Source organism: Hemitrygon akajei, chromosome 8 (assembly GCF_048418815.1).
Source record: "Hemitrygon akajei chromosome 8, sHemAka1.3, whole genome shotgun sequence".
Lineage (NCBI taxonomy): Eukaryota > Metazoa > Chordata > Chondrichthyes > Myliobatiformes > Dasyatidae > Hemitrygon > Hemitrygon akajei.
The window spans coordinates 84240419-84265179 of NC_133131.1; the positions used below are offsets into that span (position 1 = coordinate 84240419).

The 24761-nt window shown below is 38.5% G+C and overlaps 1 protein-coding gene across 6 annotated transcripts in view; it reads left to right on the top strand.

The window, feature by feature from the left end:
• Positions 1–23237, top strand: part of snx13 (sorting nexin 13) — a 180663-nt gene extending 157426 nt beyond the window's left edge. For 5 of the 6 annotated variants that reach the window (XM_073054106.1, XM_073054107.1, XM_073054108.1 and 2 more), the window contains 8 exons: positions 12720–12827; positions 13217–13327; positions 15711–15872; positions 16270–16335; positions 17260–17405; positions 20557–20625; positions 20712–20824; positions 21320–23237. In XM_073054106.1, coding sequence (XP_072910207.1) covers positions 12720–12827; positions 13217–13327; positions 15711–15872; positions 16270–16335; positions 17260–17405; positions 20557–20625; positions 20712–20824; positions 21320–21567 — 1023 coding nt within the window. In that variant the 3' untranslated portion in view covers positions 21568–23237. Of the gene's footprint in view, positions 1–12719; positions 12831–13216; positions 13328–15710; positions 15873–16269; positions 16336–17259; positions 17406–20556; positions 20626–20711; positions 20825–21319 lie in introns of those variants that run through there. The other variant, XM_073054111.1, reaches the window with a different exon arrangement.
• Positions 23238–24761: the final 1524 nt, after the last annotated feature.

Consider the following 24761-nt stretch of genomic DNA (forward strand, 5'->3'; position numbering starts at 1 on the left):
TACTTAAAGCCATCCCTGAACTCATTCTGAAGTTTTCATTAACTACCATATAACCATTCATCCATTGTCAACTCCTGTATTGTTTCAATGGGACAGAATCAGATAGTCTCACATCCTGTGATTGATTTCAATAACCTTTAAGGTATCAGTTGAAATTAAATTGTGAACTGGTTTTATTTTCAAAGATGGGTTCAGCAGACCCTTGTGTCCTCATTTTAATTAGTATCTGATATCCATTATTTTATAACTCTGGAAAAATTCCTGGCATTCCCTCATGATGGCCTCAAGTTAGAAATTGTCCCAGGAGTGCCAAATGTTAAGGAGCTCTGATTATGGAAATCAGTAAAAGTGCTCCAGAGATGAGGACCAGGGAGATGAGATCTGCTATAAAGTTGGCAAATTTTAGTGGGTTGAGGTTATCTGGAAAGTTGGAGTTGATGCATGATGTGACCAGCTACTTGAGACAATTCATGATGGTAGATGCCAGAGCCACTGGGCAGTAGTCGTTAAGGTACATTATCTTGTTTTTCTTGATTAGTGGGATTATAATGGCCTTCTTAAAGCAGGAGGGAACCATAGCGTTGAAGTGGAGTGAGATTAAAGATGTCTACTAATGCCAGTTGATCCACCCAAGATCTAAGGACTCAGCTAGAGACACCATCCTTACCAAAACCTAATATAAGAGAAAAACAATATTTGCCTAGTTTTGTTTCTGGCTCCCTGCCAAAAAAAAATGACCTCTGTTAGACTTCCTACCTGGTTAGTTTTGTCCATCTTAGCAGCTCTTGGTCACCTGTCTCACTTCTTTACTGAAAGATCTTAATAAATAACACATCTTTGGAATCCTGCAGTTTGTTAGCCATGTTCATAATTAATGTTTCTGTGATTGGCTTCAAGGAAAATTACGAACTGTGCCAGATTAAGATCTTGGGTATATTTTGCTGTTACAATTTCCCTTGGCTTAAGTTCATATTTTAATCAGATTTGATCTTGTTTAAAATGCTACTTTAATTTCTTGATTCTAGCATTAAGTTTATTTGCTAATCTTAACAAGTTTGTCTGTCACAGCTTCTGTTTTCTACTGAAAATTTCAAACATTTAAAGTCTGTCTTCCTTGTTTTGAGTGTGCTTGCCAGATGGTACCTATACCTCACAATATGAATTTCACCTGGTTTGATTGGTATGCACATTAATCTTTTAGCTTTTAACTGGGGATTCTGGTTAAAAGTTTTGGTTCAAAATTTGCGGTTTCTGTTATTAAAATCCATTTATGACCTGTGATCAGAATATCTATTACATTACTCATTGAATGTTCAATCAGTCAATTATGTTTCTTATTCTAAAACAAATTTGGTTTTCATTTTTATCTTTTATCTTTACCAATAGAACACGGAAAGGGGCCCTTTAACTGACCGTGTCCAAACTGACCTGCTCCCTCGCAGATGCTGAAATGATAAATTGTTTTGTGTCATGTTAGCAGTGTAGGCATTTAAATTTAGGGACTAAAGATTTTCTCTCTTCCTTTGTAATGATGGGCTGCCTGAAGACCTATGCTATTCAACTGGTTGGAGTGTTCACTGATATCTTGAACCTCTTGCTTTGTCAGTAAGAGGTACCCACCTACTTCAATTATACCAGTGCCCAAGAACGTGGTAACCTGCTTCAATGATTATTGTCCATTTGCACTTACATCCACTCTGATGAAGTGCTTTGGAAGGTTGATGATGAAGCGTATCAACTCACATCAACTCCTGCCTGAGGAGTGACTTGGATCCACTCTAAATTTATCTGCCAACACAACAGGTCCACAGCAGAAACCATTTTTCATTTTTAGAATCTTTTTATTGGTACATAATGTTCTACAGCTATAAAATGATATAAAACTTCAACAAATTGATATATATATATATACAATTAATAAAGCTGAAGAGGAAAAAAAAGCTGATCATAATATATGAAAATGAAAAAAAATTATATACAAGGGAAAAAAAGAACCCCAACTAACTGGAAAAAAAACCCACTGACTACAAAAAAAGGGGGGAAAAAACATTAGGAATCAACCCCCAGAGCAAGACGTCTTACCATTTTTTTAATATATATATATATAGAGAGAGAGAGAGAGAGAGAAAAAGAATCATCAACTGCCAATTCATGTTTATATAGAATAAGATTGGAAGGAAACCATATAAAATAATTCAAATTAAATGATAATATTTGGCAAAAGAACCCCATCTTCTCTCAAAATCGAATCGAGGATCAAAAGTTTTACTTCTATTTTTTTTCCAAACTGAGACATAACATTACTTGAGAAAACCATTCAATTAATGTAGGGACAGAGGTATCTTACCATTTTAATAAAATAGCCCTTCTTGCCAGTAATGTAACAAATGCAATTACATGTCGATCTGAAGATGAAATACCCTGAATATGATGCGGAACTATTCCAAATGGAACAGTCAGTCTATTAGGTTGTAAATTAATTTTCAGAGCTTTAGAAATTGTAGAAAATAAAGATTTCCAAAAAGATTTTAATATATAAGACCAGAACATATGTGACAAAGTAGCTACTTCAGTCTTACACCTATCACAGTAATTGACTATACTAAGAAATATTTTGGATAGTCTCTCCTTTGTTAAATAATAATTGTGAACAATTTTAAACTGAATTAAACAGTGATTGGCACATATAGAAGAAGAATTTACCTTTTTCAAAACTCGCAACCAATCTTCATTAACAAAGGTCATATTAAGTTCTCTCTCCCAATCTTGTTTAATCTTTAATGAGAGGTTCTCTTGTTGTAGTAAAAATAAATTATAAATTGTACCAATGGAACCTCTCACTAAAGGATTCAAAATCAAACTGGTATCCAACAAATCAGATTCTTGCAAATATGGAAACTTAGATAATTATTGTTGTAAAAAATGTCTAACCTGAAGATATTGCAGAAAGTGTGTATGAGCGAGAGAATATTTGTTAATTAACTCTTCGAGAGTCATCAGTCAACCATCACAAAATAAATCTGTAAAAGAATGGATCCCTTTAAATGGAATCGGTTATTGAAGGTTTAAATAAAAAGTGGGTTCCTCAGTTAGTTTTCCACAAAGGCCAAATTATGTCAAGCATGCCAAGCCAAGGGTCAAAACATCCAGGGTTTTTCCATTGCGCCAGTAAGTTGTTTTATGGGCAGATGTTGTTACTGCTATTACCATTATTATTAGTAGTAGTGGTGGTAGTAGTAATAATTTAAGCCTTGGATTCTCAAAGCCTCTGTTCTGGGTCACACAAGGAAAAAAATGCACTCTTGAAACAAAATAAGTCCAAAACCAACCATTTAATTATGACACTGTAGCTATCACAACTGTCAGCTATCACATTGAGAACTCATGTGGGACTTAAAACGCGCGCACACACACACAGACACACACACCCTTCACCACTTCTCTTCCACACGAAGAACACTTCTCTTCCACAGTTTTAGTACTACTGCCTTTTCCACTGTTTCTGTTCTCTCATTTAATCTATTTGCTCTTTTTAATTAAGCTATGTAGCATTTGAAGTATGAAGTGTAGCTATAAATGAAATTATCAGTATTATTGTTGTAATATTATTATACCACAGTAAGATTGACAAGTGGACAAAAATAAATTGATTCACTCACCAATCAGTGAGAGAAGTGATAGCGACAGGATGAGGCAATCCTTCTGATGTTCGTCCTGTATCCTGTTGTGGCAATCCTGAGGCACTGGTCAAGATGTGCATTGGAGAGTCTGTTTCTGTCCTGGTTCTTGATAGAGTTCATTGAAGAAAACAATGACTCACATATGTACCTGGAGGGGAACAATGTGAGTAGGAGCATTGCAATAGCTCTCATGTTTTTGAATTGAGCTTGGGGAACCACGTTGATCCAAAAGTCACTCACCGCAACGTCCTTGTGCTTTGAGCAAATCAGATGTTCCCATTTCCAAGACCTCCATCTGAAGAGTTGCCTCATCTATGGAAGGCACGAGGCTTTTGGCCTCTGCAGTCCACTGGTCGTCAGCCAAAACAGAACGGCCCTCTCAGGAAAAGGAGGATGTCACCTGAGAGTTTAGGGGAGCTTTCAAATCGTTCCCTGAAGTTTTGTGCCAGGCACATCACGAAATCCTTCGTCACTGGATCCTCCCGCATTTTGTTCTTCTTGCAATGCTCCCGCAGACATGGAAAGTGCATCCGGCTTTGACCAGAAAGCTTCAGTCACCTCGTACATGTCCGCAACAGTATGGTTGTTACCTTGTAATTGCAGATTAAGTTGATTTAGATGAGACATGATGTCACACAAAAAAATAACATGTGCCCATCACCTTGTTGTCACTTAAAAACCTCTTAAATTCTTGGGCTTTTTGGCTCTGCAGGCTGGATAAAAATGACACAAGCTCATCGCGCATGTTGCACACCCTCTCCAACACACGGCCTTTGCTCAGCCAGCGAAGGTCATGAGCTCTATGGGGGCGTAGGTCAAGCGTACAGTGTGGGATGAGGTTAAAATAAATTAGAGCAGCATGCGCTTTATTTACATGTTATGACAGGTGCATTCACCTAAGTGCCAATAGGTTGGCGCGGTCCAGACATTTGGTTCTCACGGTCCGCCTATTGAGGTTGTCTGATCTAGACAGTAAAGATGCATACATCAAGATGCTCTACATTAGCTTTTCTCAACCTTCTTGCCCTGAAGGAACCCCTGCATAAAAATTATTATACCTACATCTCACGGTACATGTACATGATCAGTAAATTGTAATTGTCAATGTTCTTTTGAGTAGAGAATGAATTTTGAGACAACCTTTTTTGAAAATAACAGTTAAGCTTAGTTTACCTTTCTTGAAATTAATCTCTTCCTTTCTCATTCATAAATTTTAAAAACTCATAAGGCAAGCATACTAAATTTCTGTTAAATAACTGGCTTAAGCCAGAATGGGATTTAATTTTTCTAAAGGTAGGCTCGGCAGTTTGATTTTAATTAATGCTATTTACAATATGCAAATTTATTGACAATGTTGAATAGTTAAAGCAACTAAAAACTATAATCCAAAGCAATATGAATAAAAATATGACCTAAGACACAATTTTATATGCTCCTCATCAGCCTACCATCCTCCCCTCCATGCAATACAGCGCTTACCAATTGCCTGCCAGCAGCCTCCCCTATCTCACTTCAAAATCTCAAAATGGGCTCAACCAAATAAACACGGCCCAACTGCAAGACTGGGCTGATAGACTTCTAACGTGATTGCTAACGGGGCTGCTCAGTCTCTGCCCACCACTGTAAGCACTAGCACCACACTTCGTGCAACGTATTTTTAAAAAAAGGTATCTTTCTTTAAATATCTCTCACGAAACCCCTAGCGACTTAGAACACTATGGTTCTGCAGAACCCTTGTGTACACTGACAACAGCTCTGCATTCAACACTATCATCCCCTCAAATCTAATCACTAAGCTACATGACTATGGTCTTAGTATCTCGTTGTTCAACTGGATCTTTGATTTCCTTACTTGCAGACTCCAGTCAGTTTGAATTAGCAACATCTCCTCCACAATCACCATTAGCATAGGTAAACCACAAGGCTGTGTGCTTGGCCCCTGCTCTATCTATGACTGTAAGGCTAAATACAGCTCTAGTATCATATTTAAGTTTGAAGACTCCACTGTTGGCTGAATCAAAAGGGAAGATTGAATCCCTCCTCCCGCATGTAAAAAAAAATGAACAGGCACATCAACCTCAAATTCCCCCCTCCTGCATAAAAGACTGAAGAAAACAGAACAGGCACATCGACCCCAAATCCTTCTTCCCGCATTAAAAAAAAACTGAATAGGCACATCGAGCCCACAAATACTTCATTCAAAAAAAATAGAACAGGCACTTCAACCGCCAAATCCCTCCTCTTGCACAAAAACTGAAGAAGACAGAACAGGCCATTGACCCCTAAGACCCCCTCCCCGCACAAAGAAACGAAGATCAACCGAAAAACACAATATTAAAAAAATTATAAGAAGGAAAAAAATGTCTATAGTCCGCATCCAAAACGCAGAAAACCTGGGAAACACTCGCTTTCTGGGTCCACCAGTACCCCCTCTGTAGCAGATTGATCAAAAAACGGGCAGCCAGCACTCACCCAACACACTTGCCTTGATGCTTTAATCTCCCTCATCGCTTTAATCGGTGAAATGAAGTCAAACAACGGTTTGCACCCTGTCCTGAGGCCTTCTTGCCACAAAGTTCACGCACACTGCCTCTGTCTCCCGGAATCCTCTGAGACTTTAGAACGCTGAAGCATCAAAACGATCTTCAAGCTTCTGCATTTGCCTTGATGCTTCAATCTCCTTCATCACTTTAATCAATGAAATGGAGTCGAACATCAGCTCTAACCCTTCTTGCCATGAGGTTCCCGCTTGCTACCTCCGCCTCCAGGTCTCTTCTCAGAGACTGCAGAGTACTGGAATACCCAAAATACCTCCAAACAGTAAATCACAGGCTCCAGCAGTTCCAGCATCACATCCAAGGCAAAAAACGAATGTAAAAGACATAAAAGAAGTGAAACATATGGTTTCATGATCTGTCCAGAATATGTTGACTGAAGGAGCGCTGTACGCAGGTGGCATCTAGCTGGAAGCAGTCTCAGTCTATTATTAGCTACAGGAGGAAGATATCGGAGGTCCATGAGCAAATCTTCATTAGGGGATCGGAGGTGGAGAGGGTCAGTGACTTTAAATTTCTGGGTATTATTGTATCAGAGGATCTGTCCTAGGTCCAGCACGTAAGTGCCATTACAAAGACGGCACAACAATGCCTCTACTTTCTTAGAAGTTTGCACAGATTCATCATGTCATCTAAATCTTTGACAAACTTGTATAGATGCGCAGTGGAGAGTATACTGACTTATTGCATCACAACCTGATATGGATACACCAATACCCTTGAAAAGAAAACCCGACAAAAAGTAGTGGATACAGCCCAGTCCATCACAGGTAAAGTCCTCTTCGCCGATGAGCATATTTACAAGTGGCACTGTCGCAGGAAAGCAGCATCCATTATCAAGGATCGTTGTCATCCAAACCATGCTCTCTTCTCACTGCTGCCATCAGGACCGAGGTACAGGAACCTCAAGGCCCACATCACCAGGTTCAGGAACAGTTATTACCCCTCAAGCATCAGGCTCTTGAACCAGAGTTCACTGTTCCCACACTGAACTGATTCTATAAATTAGGGACTCGCTTTTAAGGACTCTATAACTCATGACATTTATTGCTTCGTTGTTTACCTTTTTTTGTATTTGCATTATTTATCTTCTGCACATTGGTTGTTTGTCTTCATGTATGCCTATTCATTGATTCTGTTGCATTTCTTTATATTAACTGTGAATGGCCGCAAGAAAATGAATCTCATGGTAGTATATGGTTGCACTTTGTACTTTCTGAACTTTTCTGCCAGACAAGACCCAAGAGATTTGGTGCATCTTGTGACAACTTTTTGGCCATTTCTGTCATATTCTGTGCTAGACTGCTCTGAAGGTGACTGAAATGTCGCCTTAAAAATGTGGACTATTCTGACTTGGATCAAAGTCAGTTTTTGGATTTTGTTGTTGAATTGTTTAAAAGTTGACCATCCTCCACAGTTGAACTCACTAGCACTGCTCAAGGTGCTGTCTTAAAAATATTGCTCATTCTACTTGATCTGGCATTTATTTTTCCACCTTCAACTTTGGGGATGTTTATGGACTGCTACTGTTACTGCAGCTTGCTTAAATACAGTAGCCTTCAAATTTTAAGCTCCTCTAGATGCTTGTTCACATCAGTAGAAAATGTTTCCCACATTTGGCCCATTAACTTAAATATCTCTTTGGTTGCCCTATTATTTTATCTTTCCTGAGGAAAAGAATCAGCTAAGTTTCAAAAGAAACTTGACCTTCCCTGCATTCCCTAGTGGTATAATGCTTTTACTTTCCCTTTTCAGGAAGTCCCAAAGTGGTTTGCAGCCAATTAAATAGTTTTGAATTATTGTCACTATTCTGTGATGAATTGGAGCATGCATCCACAAATAGTAATGTGACTTTGACATGTCTTACTCAACGTTGCTCAAAGCATTAACTAATGCTTTCTCACTATTTGGCTAGGACTAGGGATAACTCATCCAATACTAGATGGAAGCTTTAATCTAAGATTTGATATTGCTCATCCACTTGCAATTGCCATTGGTTATTCCATTCACCAGTCATTTTCTTTAAACTTTTCTTCCAAATGTGCCAGAATGCTATTTTTTTTCTCTTCTAATCATGGAAAGGGCATACACTGAAGATTTCAGGCTATCTTTGTTAATTAGAGAAACAAGTTCAGCTGCTAGTTATTGTATTTTGTATTCATTGTCTATTTTTGCATTGACAATCCAGCATGGGTCCAATTGTTAATAAGTATGGCTGAATTAAGTGCATAAAGGATTAGAATTAAATTGAGAACAGAAAGTCTTTTGAATGGTTACTAAATAAAAATAAGACCATAAGACATGCAAGCAGAATTAGGCCATTTGAACCATTGAGTCAGCTCCGCCGTTCCGTTGGGTCTGCTTCGTCATTCCATCATGGCTGATTTACTGTCCCTCTCGATGCCATTCTCTTGCCTTCTCCCAGTAACCTTTGACACCCTGACTAATCAAGAACCTGTCAATCCTCTCTTTAAATATACCCAATGACTTGGCCTCCACAGTCATCTGTGGCAATTAATCCATAGATCAAACATTCCCTGGCTAATGAAAATCCCTCTCATCTGCATCATAAATAGATGTCCCTCTATTCTGAGGCTGTCCCCTCTGATCCTAGATTCCCCCACTATAGGAAATGTCCTCTCCACATACACTCTATCGAGACGTTTCAATATTCAGTAGGTTTCAGTGAGATGCCCCCCCATTCTTTCAAACTCCAGGGAATACAGACCCAGAGCCACCAAACACTCCTCATACGTTAACCCTTTCATTCTTCTGAACCTTCTCCACTGCCAGCACATATTTTCTTAGATAAGGAACACAAGCATTTGTATTTAGTCTCAAGAGGCAAAACTAATGTGGACTTGTATTCAAGAAATTCTGCAGATCCTGGAAATTCAAGCAACACACACAAAATGCTAGTGGAACGCAGCACGCCAGGCAGTATCTATAGGGAGAAGTACAGTTGACATTTCAGGTCGAGACCCTTTGTCAGGACTAAGGGAAAAAAGAGATGGTAAGAGATTTGAAAGTGGGACGGTGGGGGGAGACCTGAAATGATAGGAGAAGACAGGAGGGGGAGGGATGAAGCTAAGAGCGGAAGGCCTTGGAAGAAAGAAAGGGGGAAGGGAGCACCAGAGGAAGATGGAGAACATCTTGACAGTAGAGGAAGCCATGAATTGACATATCGGAATGGGAATGGGACGTGGAATTAAAATATGTGGATATATTAAGTGGACCAAGGCCTTTACTGTCAAGATGAAGCCACACTCAGGTTGGAGGAACAACACCTTATATTCCGTCTGGGTAGCCTCCAACCTGATGGCATGAACATTGATTTCTCTAATTTCTGTTAATGCCCCTCCTACCCTTCTTATGCCATTCCTAATTTTTAATATTTTTTCTCTTTCCCTCTCACAATAACTCTTTGCCTGTTCTTCATCTTCCTCTGGTGCTCCCCTCCCCCTTTCTTTCTTCCAAGGTCTTCCATCCTATGATACTCCCCCTTTTCCAACCTTGTATCCCTTTTGCTAATCAACTTCCCAGCTCTAGGCTTCATCCCTCCTCCTCCTCCTCCTCCTGTCTTCTATCATTTCGGGTCTCCCCCTCTTCCTCTCAAATCTCTTACTATCTCTTTTTTCCGTTAGTCCTGATGAAGGGTCTCGACCCGAAATGTTGACTGTACTTTCTTCCTATAGATGCTGCCTGGCCTGCTGCGTTCCACCTGCATTTTGTGTGTTTTGCTTGTATGCAAATTACTGTGCTTTAAAATACTTAATACTTTTCTCCCCCAGAATTTCTCGAGCAGGTTACAAAAAGCATTTGTAACTAAAACTTGTTTGTACATGTAGAGCTTGAATTTGATCAGTATTGTCTTATTGAGGTTGTGCACAGTGTAACCTAACAGCTAAATATTTAAAGGATTATGAAACACTCACATAATTGTTGCCCATTATGAATGAATTATTAAAAAGATCAACATTGATTGGTTTTCCGTTTTTTAAATTTTAACTACCATGCTGTTATATACATTTTTCTCTAATCCTTTTAGGATTAATATGGTTGATTTTTTTGTTTGTATTAAATTTTATCCTTGTATTTCTGCAAAAATCAGCTGCAGAATTATTTGTATCACTTCAATAATCAGCACATAAGGACAAAAAGTAAATATGCTATTGATGGCTATCTGAGCGAAGTATTGGAAGTTGAGATTAATAACAGAGGGGGGGGGGCTACTGGTCAACATAGATATGGTAGGCAGAATGGCCTGATTCCATGCTCTTTGACCTTTGTTCTTTCAGCTAATTGCACCAAGTATCTTGGTTTTAGTGCTTTCTACACATTGTATGTATTCTGGGTTTTACTTTTAATTTGTGATTTTAATATCAGATATATTTCCAAGTTGTACTGTGACAGCTCAAGTTGTTGCAATCCAAAGTCAAGTTACAGCTCATGTTTATTTGGATTTTCAGAAGGCCTTTGACAAGCTGCTACACATGAGGCTGCTAAACAAGATAAGAGCCCATGGTATTGCAGCAAAGATACTAGCATGGATAGAAGATTGGCTGACTGGCAGGAGGCAAAGTGTGGGAATAAAGGGGGCATTCACTGATTGACTGCTAATGACGTGTTCTGCATGGGTTGGTATTGGGATTGCTTCGTTTCAGTTTATATGTCAACGATGCACATGATGGAATTGATGCCTTTTAGGCAAATCTTGCAGACTATTATGAGAATGGGCAACAAAGTGACAAATGGGAATACAGTGTAGGGAAGTGAATGGTGATGCGCTTTGGTAGAAAGAATAAAGATGCAGACTATTTTCTAAGCAGGAAGCAAATTCAGGAATCCGAGGTGCAAAGGGTCTCAGGAGTCCTCGTGCAGGATTCCTTCAGGGTAATTTGCTGGTTGAGTTGGTGGTAAGGTAGACAAATGCAATGTTAACATTCCTTTTCAAGAGGACTAGCACAGAAAAGCAAGGATGTAATGCTGAGGTTTTATAAGGCTTTGGTCAGACAGCATGTGGAGAATTGTGAGCAATTTTGGGCCCCTTATGGTCAGAAAGGATATGGTGACATTGGAGAGGGTCCAGAGAAGGTTCATGAGAATGATCATGGGAATGAAGCAGTTAACATGTGAGAACCATGTGATGGTTCAGGAAGTGTACTAGCTAGAGCTTAGAAGAATGTTGGGGAGGTGGGTGATCTCATTGAAACCTATGGAATATTGAAAGGCCTGGCTACAGTGGACTTGGAGAAGAGGTTTCCTATAGTGGGGTGTCTGCAGCCAAAGGGCACAAATCAGAATAGAAGGACATCCCTTTAGAACAGAGATGGTGAGGAATTTCTTTAGCCAGAGGTTGGCGAATCTGTTATCTTCATTGCCATAGTTTGCTGTGGAGGCTGAGTTATTGAGTATATTTAAAGTGGAATTTATAGGGTCTTGATTAGTAAGGGTGTTAAGGTTATGGGGTGAAGGCAGGAGAATGGAGTGGAGAGGGATAATAAATCGGCCCTGATGGAATAGCAGCACAGATTTTATGGGCCAAATGACCTGATTCTACTCCTATATCTTTTGGTCTTATGTTCGATGACAAGGTGAAACTCTTCAAGGTTGCTGGTGTGTCTTCCATATGAATGCATTTGGGCCCAGGGTAGGTCATCCGATTATATTAACACCCTTACTAATCAGGAATTGCTGCTAACTCTCCCCACTTAGAGCCACCAATGTAAATTGGCACGTTTGCCTTCCTTCCCTTTCCTGAAGTCAACAATCAGCACTTTAATTATTTAAAGAAAGCAGTATTTCATTTTGTGTTTACAAAGAAATACTACAGAAGGTTTAATCTTTAAAAATCTTTAAAAAGGGTACTTTAATAATTGCCCGCAATCTACAAAGCATTCCCCCCCCAAATTGAACTCAATGCTGCAATGTAGTTTTCATTTGCAAGAGTATTTTTTCCAACATGTATTCCCAATCCCAGAATGAAAACAAAAACACTCGTTGACTTCAGTTTGATTTTTCAGCATTCTGAAATGCATAACTCCTGCACCTGTGTGACATATATGGAGTATTTTTAGAGGGTAATATATGTGACCAATCTTAAATCCAAGGAATTAAAGAGAATTTTCACTATCAGACCTGTTGTTACCAAGCATGAGAACTCAAACTTATGCTTGGGAAACAGCAAATGTTGAAGTATCGCATAAAATGCATAAGATTTGGCAGGACTGAAAACTTAACAGCTGCCACTGAAAAGGAGCAGTTGACAAAAGCTGTACCCTCTGCCCTGTACTAATCTGTCTGCATTCTTACAATTTAACACCTGGAAATGAGAAGAACTGGATTAATGCACCATTTAAACAGCTGTGGTTTGAATCTACCATATAATGTGTATTCTTAGAGTAAATGTTCTATGCAAAATGTAGTTGAATGAATGTAATTATGATTAGTATTAAAAATAAATGACAATATTTTGTTTATTCAGTTTGAACATCTTTCAACTTATCTTAAACTTCCTGGGAAAAAAACCTTCAATAATATGGACAGAGAGTTCTTGGGGAAGAGGAAAAAAGACCTCAACACATATTTGCAGGTAAATCTTTTGAGCCACTGCTATACGGTGTTTTAATTTTAAGGTTGCTGCTTTTAGAATTGTTCTATTTTGAAGTGATTTCAAGTAAGTTCAGTACGAGATATTAAAAGCAAAACACACATCAAAATATATGACCAACTGCACAAATAGCATTGCTGTTTGAAACATTTGAAACAAATAAACCAGATCTTGAATGATTGTAAAATTTAAGGTATTAAACTGTTTCACATGAGTTCAAATCTATTGAAACCAAACAGCATAGTAATTAGACTTCATTATTATAATAACCATTTATGTCTCTTTTCAAGAAAGTTTATTGTAAATTCAAAACATTTCACTATTAAATGATTAAAACATAGTACTTCAAATTATTTTCTGCTTTTGTTTAGTTATTAATCAACCCTGAAGTGATAAAAGCTTGTCCAGCTTTGATACCATATGTTAACGACTTTCTGGAAAATAAAGCCTATAGCAAAGGAAAAGGTGATTTTGCTCGTAAGGTAAGCCTGCCATCTGTTGGCCATATTATATAATACTGCTTAGCAATTAAAAAAAATTACATGAGACCTAGAGGGTGCTCTCCAACTCCCCCTATAGATAGCTATTGCCCAAGTGCATAGAGCAGGTTGGTTGATTGAGATACAGCGTGGAATAGGCCCTTTGAGCCTTCAAGCTGCGCTGCCCACCATCCCCCAGTTTAATGCTAGCCTAATCACAGGACAATTTACAATGACCAGTTAACCTACCAGTCTTTGGACTGTGGTAGGAAACCGGAGGAAACCCATGTGGTAGACGGGGAGAACATACAAACTCCTTACTGAAAGCGAAGGAAAATGAACCTGGGTCATTGATACTGTAAAGTGTTGTGCTAGCCACTATGCTACCGTACCTGGAAATCTTCGGCAACACACAAAATACTGGAGAAACTCAGCAAGTCAAGCAGCATCTGTGGAGGGAAATAAACAATCAACGTTTCAGGCTTCTGGTCTCCCTTCCTTCCTGATGAAGGGTCTCTGCTCGAAATATTGGCTGTTTATTTCCCTCCATAAATGTAGAGGAGGCTATGGACCGACTTGTTGGAATGGGATGTTAATTGAAATCTCCACCCTGCACCCCCCCCCCCCACCTTTTTGTGGCAGACAGAGCAAAAGCAGTCCCACTATCTATGTTGACCTCACTGATTTAGGGAAGGCCAAACTGGGAGCATGGGATACAATAGTTGACTCAGACAGACAGAAGGTGAAGTGTCACTTCACCTGAAGGGACTATTAGGGATCCTGAATGGTAGTGTGGGAGGAGATGTAGTGACAAGTGTAGCACTTGTCTCGCACGCAGGGATAAGTGCCAGAAGGGAGATCAGTTTGGAGGGTCGAGTGGACAAGGGAGTCATCTAGAGAGCAAACCCTACAGAAAACTTCTCCACCAAGTGATTCTAGAGTGAACCAGGTTTGTATCAGGCCCATGCTTTACACACTACAATGATACATTGATTGTGTGCCGTTTACACACGGTAAAAATAAAATCAAACATAAACACTTCAAATTAGCTGAGCTTTTGATGTAAATCTTGCAAAGTTTATTTTGAGAGAACTGTCCCAAAGATTAGTAAAGCATTCTGAAGTAGTTACAGAATCATACCTATCAATGAACGTTCTAGACTTATCTGTCATCATCCCCGAGCCTTTTCTCCACCCACCCTCATGACCCCAAGCCATGCTGCTGAACACCAGTTGAAAAAACAAAGCACTATTTATTCAGTAAGAACATATAATTTTATACAATAAAGGATATCAGTAACCACTAAGAATGAGTTGGCAGCACACTACTGACAAAATGACAATCTGAAATATGTAGCTCCCAGGTTGGTACAATTGGTGTTAAGAAAACCAGCATAATTAATAAATGTGTTTGATCTAGTGCTCCCATTTCTACCATTTGTCTATGGCAATAATGGTAGAAATGCTAGCTACATTATAGAGCTGTGTTACCCTCATGTGACACCAGTCATTTCTATTTTTTCTATCACCATGCTAAATAGGATGTTTGGGAAGATGGTTCCTCACACAGAAACAAATCTTCAACCAATTAAGGTTAGGTCTCTGTAATATTAAAAATGTTAATCTCATTCAAAATGCTGACTCAGTGAATGCCTAGCTAAAAGAAAAAAAAGTACAACGGAGCTAATCTGCCCACTAACCCAAGCTGTTCCATAATGGCTACAACACTGGTATTCCCTCAACCAAATGGAAATCATGGAAATGTACAGCCCACAAACTAGGGCAAGTTCTGAAGCTTCTCATCATCAACAGTTTCATGATCATCACTGGCCAGATCTTGTGCATTACCCAGCAACAACAGATAGGTGAAGAATATCCTGAACTAAAGAGCCTATTCAATTGCCATACTACTTACTGCTTTCCATACCATCAACCATCTAGGAGCTTAAAGGTAGGCACATGGGAATGCCATCATCAGTAAGTTGCTTTCTATGATCCACTAAGTCCAATTTGCTAATATATTGCTAATTATGCCTGGTTATTGAGTTTAATCCCATATCCAACGGTACCATGAGTTACCTTAACTGCCCAGTTTTGACGTATACAAAAAAATTATAGTTTGACCTGATCACTCATTACAAAGAGATAGGTTGCCTTTTCATGGAGAGCCTTCACCAGTTAATATTATAAGTGAAGTATAAGGTTGAAAATGGAAATAATTTGCCATAACGGGTTAAATGGGGAATAGGAAGTTGGTTAAAAATATGCATTTCTCTTTGTGTGAAAAGCTTTATTAATTGCAAGATATATAATTTGACCTGCAGAATTTCTGTGAATCATGTCATTTTTTTTTAATACATTCTCTGCAACTTGTTTGTGTTTTGCAGATGGACACACTAGTAAATCCCCTTCGTAACTCAATGAGAAATGTTTCAAATGTTGTGAAATCACTTCCAGACAGTCTGGCAGAAGGAATGACAAAAGTATCAGACAATATGGGCAAAATGTCTGATAAATTAGGACATGAAATTAAGAATACATTTTTAAAGGTATTCTGACAGCACTTGTATTAATGTAACTATTTTAAAGCATCTTAAGACACTTCACAATAAACTTTGACACCAAGCCAGATAGAGATATTAGGGCAGAACTCAGTCAACAAAGAAGGCTGCAGGAAATATTGTACTAGAGAAAGAGGTGGTGAGGTCTAGAGTATAGAAAGTTTAGAATCAAGGCACAGCTGCCACTGATAAAATGCTTTGATTCAGGTATGCAATATGGCAGTGTGGCAGGAATCAATGAGGATTCTTAAAACTTGGCACTGTAATGAACATTATTGATTTGGGAGATGTAAAGGTTCTCTCAAAATACCATATTAAAAATATTTTTCTTGCTTTAATTTTACTATTACAAATAAGATTAACTTACGAATTTTTTATGCTGCAGGTTCCTCCTTTAAAGCCAGAAGAAGGTAGTGGACATATTCGTGTTTCTGCCCAACTGGATGATAATGTGCGTTATATTTTTGTGTTTAACATTATGGGAAATCAGTGAATCTTAATATTTGATTAACTTCTTTTCCTACATAGAAGTTATTGATTTTTTTTTTTGTTCAAAGGAATTATTTTGCCTGTGGTTTTGTATTTATTCTATCTCTGCTGATGGAATGATGATTAAGCAGTGCTCTAAATGTGTCTAGGACCCTTTCTATTCACCATTTTTAAAACAATGGTTGTATTTAAAAGGCACACTCTAGAGCAGAGGTTCTCAACCCTTTTTATGTCATGGACAAATGCCATTGGACCCCAGGTCGGGAACGCCTGCTCTAAAGGATTAGAGGGCAGCAGCACAGCGAATAGATCTGCAGCCTTGTAGCTCCAGAGACCTAGGTTTAATCATGACTGGTGGCACTATGCAGTGTATGGAACTTGCAGTTTCTCTTTGTAGATGTATTCGTCTCCAGTTTGTACTGCGCTTTCTCCCACATTCCAAAATGTGTACAGATTGTTATGTTAGCTGGCCACTGTGAACTGCCCTTGGTGTGTAGTTGAGTGGCAGAATCTGCGATGAGGGGGCCGCTGAAAAAACTGTGGGGCAAATAAAATCTGTGTGAATAGGATTGGTGTAAAAATGAATATTTGGTGTTCAGTGGAGGGCCAAGGACTCTGTGATTACTGTTTCTTAAGATGTATAAGTATTATAGTGTATTGCTGCTCATTGATTATGATGCCATCTCTGGTACTGTATGAGAAGTGTTAACTAATACTGCAACAGAATATTGAGAACATCGTAAGTAGTCTGTTTTGAGAAATTGTCTAAGAATTTGCAAGCATTGATCAAGTCAATTTAAAATTTTAATTAAATCCTAATTCAACATTATTAAGAGATTTTTTATACTTCAAGATTGATACTGACTTATCCTGAAACTTTTTACAGGTTGATGACAATATTCCTCTTAGAGTTATGTTACTGCTAATGGATGAAGTATTTGATTTGAAAGAAAGAAATCACTGGTTAAGAAGGAACATCAAAAACCTTCTTCAGCAACTTATCCGGGCTACCTATGGAGACACAATTAACAGGTTTGTCAACACCAAATTGTTCTCCCTTAATGCAAAATAGCACCGTATAAATGGCTGACTGTTGTGTAATCTCAAACGTCAGTGCTATAAATATTGTGACAAAATAAGGCTTCTGTTGCAGTGAGTTTGACTAGTTCTGAGAAGGTGTTTTTGCTATGCTCAAGTAGTGACTGGTGCATTCTAGTAGGAACTAGCAGCATTGTCCCATTGAAAGCAAAAGAGTGGCTTGTAATTTGGAGCAGTTCACATTGCTGGTTGTCTTCACAGATTGTTGCTTTGTTTCCTCACCTCCAACTTCCCCATTTCCACCCCCAACTTCAGTGGCACACAACTTTTTTGGAGGAAGTTGGCTATCCTGAATCCCTTTATGCAAACACAAAAGTACAAGATTTCCTTATTACTGGTGTTCTGACTAAGAAGGTCATTAGGAAGGAAAAGGTGAATTATGAAAGGAAGTTGGTGACTAATATCAAAGAAGATGCTAAAAGCTTTAAGTATATAAGGGGTAAAAGAGTGTCAAGGGTAGATATAGGACCAATACAAAATGACAGTGGAGATATTGTAATGAAAGATGCAGAGATGGCAGTGGAACTGAATGGGTATTTTGCATCAGTCTTCATAGTGGAAGACGTCTGCAGTATACTGGACATTCAAGAGTGTCAGGGAAGTGAAGTATGTGCAGTGAAAATTACGACTGAGAAGGTGCTCAGGAAACTTAATGGTCTGAGGGTGAATAAATCTCCTGGACCTGATGGAATGCATCTTCGGAAGGAAGTAACTGGAGAGATTGCGGAGGCATTACTGCTGATCTTTCAGGGATCGATAGATTCTGACATTGTAACAGATGACTGGAAATTTCAAATGTTACTCCGCTATTTAAGAAGGGTGGGAGGCAGCAGAAAAAGAAACAACATACCTGTTAGCCTGACATCAGTGGTTGAGAAGTTGTTGGAATCCATTGTTAGGGATGAGATTACGGAGTACCTGGAAGCACATGACAAGATAGGCCAAAGCCAGCATGGTTTCCTGAAAGGAAAATCCTGCCTGACAAACCTACTGCAATTCTTTGAGGAAATTACAAGCAGGGTAGACAAAGGAGATGCAGTAGATGTGGTGTACTTGGATTTTCAGAAGGCCTTTGACAAGCTGCTGCACATGAGGCTGCTTAACAAGATAAGAGCCCATGGAATTACAGGTAAGTTACTAGCATGGGTGGAGTATTGGCTGGTTGTCAGAAAACAGAGTGGAAATAAAGGGATCCTATTCTGGCTGGCTGTCGGTTACCAGTGGAATCACACAAGCGTCGGTGTTGAGACCACTGCTTTTTACAATGTATGTCAATGATTTGGACTACAGTATTAAAGGATTTGTGGCTAAATTTGCCAAAGATACAAAGATAGGTGGAGTAGCTGGTAGTGTTGAGGAAACAGAGCCTGCAGAGAGACTTAGATAGTTTAGGGGAATAGGCAAGGAAGTGGCAAATAAAATACAATGGTGGAAAGTGTATGGACATGCATTTTGGTTGAAGAAATAAACGGGCAGACTATTATTTAGATGGGGAGAAAATTCAAAATGCAGATATGGACTTGAGTGTCCTTGTGCAGGATACCCTAAAGTTAACCTCCAGATTGAGTCGGTGGTGAAAAAGGCAAATGCAATGTTGGCATTCATTTCTAGAGGTATAGAATATAAGAGCAGGGATGTGATGTTGAGGCTCTATAAGGCACTTGTGAGACCACACTTGGAGTATTGTGTGCAGTTTTAAGCTCCTTATTTTAGAAAGGATGCACTGACTTTGGAGAGGGTTCAGAGAAGATTCACAGGAATGATTCCGAGAATGAAAGGTTTACCATATGAGGACTGTCTGGCAGTTCTTGGGCTGTATTCCCTGGAGTTCAGGAGAATGAGGGAAGATCTCATAGAAATGATCAGAATGTTAAAGGGCCTGAACAGATTCAATATGGCAGTTATTTCTCATGGTAGGGGATTCTAGAACAAGAGAGCACAACTTCAGGATTGAAGGACGTCCATTTAGAACAGAGATGCAGAGAAATTACTTTAGTCAGAGGGTGGTTAATCTGTGGAATTTGTTGCCACGGGTGGTTGTCGAGGCCAAGTCATTGGGTGTATTTAATGCAGAGATAGGTTCTTGATTAGCCAGGGCATCAAAGGGTATGGGGTGAAAGCAGGGGGTGGGGATGACTGTAAGAATTGGATCAGCCCATGATTGAATGACAGAGCAGTCTCGATGGCCCAAATGGCCTACTTCTGCTCCTATTATCTTATGATCTTTAGGACTGCTTATAATCAAGCTGCAACGTCCTGCAGTTTCCTACCACTTGTGCTGGGGAACCTGTGCACTGAAAATATGCTGAGTTAGACCTGTTACAGCAAAATCCATTCATTTCAAAGGAATGGAACATTTTTGTGGAGGCCAGAGTTTTCTTTTCAAGTGAGTTGAAAGTTTGCATGGCTTATTCAGTGGGCCATGCAAATGTTGTGAGCCTCTGATATGCACAAATGCCTTTGACAATTTTGACAATGGTAAGCATAAGACTGTGGCATCACCAGCTGTCAAAGAAATTTTGGGGATGTGACTCTTCTAATGCCCCCAATTCTTATTTTAATCGCAGTATTAAATTATTAAGCCAGATGGTTTGTTGCTTCTAGAATTCCAGCGAATGGAATATTTCAGATATCTTTGGCAGCAACTCCTCGCTTCACTCATTGAGCATTATTTTAAAGTGTGATTGAAATTGGATTATATTTATTCAGGATAAAAGAGAAGATAATGCTGTTCAGGAAGAGATTAGCTTAGGGTCAGTATCAAAAGGAAAATATTTTTGTTTAAGAATTATTTGTTACGTATTGTCAAGTTAGGCATTTCCCAAATTCCTTGGAAAAGAACACAATGACCAGAACATTCTTTCCTGGAGCACCTGGCAGTGAGTTCGAGCATTAATGAATTCATACATGGGTAAAGTTTCTTGCATACAAAATTGCTCACTGGGGCAGGTTGAATGAAATCGTGCTGTAGTCAGATGTTACACATGACAGAAATGTTTTTGGAGTGTAGAGAGGTGATTGAAATATATTTTTCAGAATAATTGTATAAGTTCTGTTATCAACTATGATATTTCACCATTTCTAGAAAAATAGTGGACCATGTTGATTGGATGACTTCACCAGAACAAGTTGCAGAAACTGTAAAACGATTCAGGTATTCAACAGTACATATTTATGCATGTTTCCTTTATTCATATTTTTTGTTCCATAACATCTTGAAAATAATTGTTTTACTTACAGAGATTCATTTTGGCCTAATGGTATCTTAGCAGAGACTGCACCACACAGGGAAAAGGCTGTAAGAATGAGAACAAGAGTCGCAGCTAAGACTAAAATGCTAATGGTTATGCCAGGTAAGATATTTCCTAATTCACAAGGCCTCTTCAGTTATAATTTTATTGCACAAGTTAATGTGAGAACATTTAGTCAGGTATTGTTGCTGATGAGTTGAGTGGAATATCGTAGAATAGTAGAAGGCTTCTTCATAGAGTTGGGTTTGAGCTGTTGTGTTTAAAAGGACATTGTCCTAATTTATAGTGGCATGCCATCAAGCTCTACTTATTAGTACTAAATGAGTTTGCGAGGCCATATTGATAATAGTGGAGAATTGGAAATATATTCTATTTTTAATCTGTATAGAACTAGCAGGTGCTAACAAATCGGAATCATGGTACACATCTCCGATAAATCTTTCCTGCTTCCTTGAGAGATTTTTTCCCATTTTAGATTTATTTTAGGTTATTAGGAGCAGTGAAATATTTAAAGAAAGCTTGTGCTCCAAATTATTACTAAGATTCTACCCTGTTGTAACATTCACTAATTCTATCTTCATGCTTTTCCTTCCCCAGATGAGCTAAAACATATTATCGGAGCTGAAACCACACGCAAGGGCATTTTACGAGTCTTTGAGATGTTTCAACATAGCCAGCTCAACAGGAGATTGGTTTATGTGTTTCTGGAAGGCTTCCTTGAAACCCTTTTTCCACAGTATAAGTTTCGAGAGCTCTTCATGAAATTGCATTCACGATCGCAGCGAATGCAAAGATGCAAACAAAAATCTCAGTCAGCTCAAGTTGCTTCCTCTCAAAAGAGGTGACGCTGCCAAGCATGAAAACTGTGCTCTGAGGGAGGATCTTAGGCACCTTCTCTAGTTCAGTCTATGTTATGGCAATTTCTCTGGGGCTCTCAAAGCTAAGTTCCAATTACAATGCCACCTTTGTGCTAGCCTCCAGAGCCATGACTCAGTGGCTTACATTGGAAGACATTATTGTCTGCCGTGTTTGATTTCTAATGCACTTTCTTGCTCATAATGCCCCTGTGTATCATAAGTGATTTATATTTATTACCTGTTCATAGTTCATCAAGAAAATCTGTATTAATTTGTAATAGAAGAGCTGTAGATGCATGGTCCAACTGCTGCATCTTGTAGCTGTCTTCTTGTAAGTAGTTGCCATCTAAACCAATTGTACATCTTTTAAATTCTCTTGTGGACAGTTAGTGGGAGTAGCAGCAATATTGCCAACGATAAAGCAAAGCACAATTATAATGATTTTGCATTGGAATAAAACTGGTATGCACCCAGCTTGAAGATGATGAACTCTGCACAATTTGAAACATAAAACTGCATGGTTTAGAGGATGTGATGGTTAATTGAAATTGATGTTAAAAGTAACATTTAGGGAGTAGAAATGTGAAAGAGTCTAAAGTCTCAAAATTAAGATTCCTATTGACAGGAATGGTCCTTTAGGATTTTGACTTAAATGGAAACTTGCTTACTGAACTGAGTAATCCACAACTTTGAATTATCTTCCATCCCATTGCCTGCACTCCACAAACATCTGAATAGAGCTTTTTTTGTGTACATGTCTGTGCTTTATCCATTATCAAGAAATTACTGAGCCGTGTATTTTCATACAACTGTAAAGCCTCCAGACATAATTGTAGATTTTAATGTACAGAGATTTTAATGTACTTCAAAGTCGGAATGTCCAAGGTAACAAGTGAGTGCTCTGATTAGGATTGATCAGAATAATGTTGCCACTAACAAATGTTAATTGAGAGTAGCCTTAAATGTCCTGTTTAAAACAAACTAGTTTTCTCATTTTAATCTGACCAGACTTTTTTCTGAATGCTGGTTTTTCACTTGTGCCACAGAAATAAAAGTGCCCATTTCTGCAATTATCAGGAAAGTAAGATCTGTGAGATGCATTATTCTTAATTCTGACATATTTCTTCATGAAAACTAATTTAAGTAGACCCACACTCATACTTTGTACTGAGATTTTAATTTTGTGCAATATTTTCTTTAGCATATGTGTGCATCTAAAAAATGAAAAATTTTAATGTTTTGAATCCTATGTTTAGCAGTCTTCTTAACCCAACAACTTGCATTCTGTTGTTGATGCATAAGTTTATTTAAAGACTTGTTTTAAAAGTCTTGGTTGTCACTCCTTGTAAGACTCACTTGTCATGGATGAAAGTTCTTCATCCGAGCACAGCTTGTAAACTACAGGGGGAACCTAAGAGCACATGGTAAATAGCTGTTAATGAATTTGTGCATTTCATTGTACAGTGTCAACAGTGTGCCTAATTGTACTGTCAACTTTTTCTTATTTCTGTAATGAAAGAACAAATATCAATCAGAATGTCTTGGTGGTTTTTAATAGACTGAAGAAGAAATCTAAATTTTCAACTTTACTTTAAGCTATTAAAATGTTCAATAGGACAGATGAAAAGTATCACACTAAATAAAAGTATTAATTGAAATATGGTTTTTGCTTGTCTTTTGATACATGTTCATAATCTAAAATTCATCAATGCTTAAAAGCTTCAGAATAAATTGTCTAGTTATATGCTATATTTATTGTGCTTTTGTAACTTTCCCCAGAGAAAACTGGCTTATCAGGCATTGGAAAGGAGGATTATGTAAACACAATTTGGCTTTGTGCAATTTATATTTTTTACATATTTGCAATAGTCTGTTTTTCTTTAAAGAAGCAGAAAGACTCAAGTATTTTGAAGGAACTCTTAGTTTTATGTATTCAACAAATTTGCAAATTGAAGTTTTAATGTGGAATTTTTTTTAGTTTTTTGATGTTATATACATTTGAATTTGAGAAGCTCCTTTTTTGGTCTGCTCTGATTATTTGTTAGTAGTTTACTAAACAATGGATGTAATATTTAGTACTGTAAATTTGAAACAGACTTTATTTATACTGTTGGTATATATAAGTTATTGGAGAAATGATTACATGTTTAGCTTTTTTAAACTTTTGCTACTTTAGTATCCAGAAATGAAATTTATAAAAATAATTTTACGATGCCGTATTGCACAAACTTAGTTTAAAAAAAACACCTTCCTCCTTGAGTGTGCTGATGTTTCACAACCAGTGAATATGAATAAGCAGAGCAAAAGCCGTGCAAGTTTTAAATGCAGAACACTCTCCCTTCTGAGCATCTAATGATAACATAGATGAAAGAGATGCTGTAATCTGGAGACAAAATACAAAGTGTTGGAGGAAATCAGCAGTTTAGGCAGCATCTGTGGTCTAATCCCTGCTAGGTCTTCACCATTTCCTCTGACCTTTCACCTTCTGAGATGGAACATTCAATCCTCAGCTTGGGCCTTACTTTCTCCCCCTTCACCTGCACCTCAGTGAATTTCGCACCTGGCATGATGCCAAGCTCTTCTTCCATTGGCTCCATCTCCAAGCCAACATCTTTGGCAAAGATTTCCCACTGCGCACCAGTGGCCCATTCTCTCGTCTCCAAACCTCACCTCTTCTTGGACACCCCGCTCTGGATCTTTTCATCTCGAATTGCTGACGAGACATCAACCGGCTCAACTTCAGCATTCCTCTCCCCTTCAAACCTTACCCCCATCCCGCCACCCAAGCACACACACTCTCTCTGCACCAATCCCAACCTTATCAAATCCACAGACAAAGAGAGTGTTGTTGCAGTATGGTGGACTAACCTCTACCATGTTGAGACCAGACACCACCTCTTACTTACCCTTGAAAAGGACCCCACTCTGGACCATTAGGCTACTGTCTCCCGCATCATCACTAACTTCATTAACCCTGGATATCTCCCATCCATTGCTGCTGATCTCAGTCCATGTTCTTCCCTGGTAATACTCCCCAACTCTTTTGGTGCTATATTCATGCACCAATGCTGAGCATGTTGATTTCATCAACTTTGCCTCCAACTTGCACCCTCCCCTTAAATTGATTAGGTCCATCTATGACACTTGTCTTCCCTTTCTCAATCTTTGTCTCCATCTCTAGA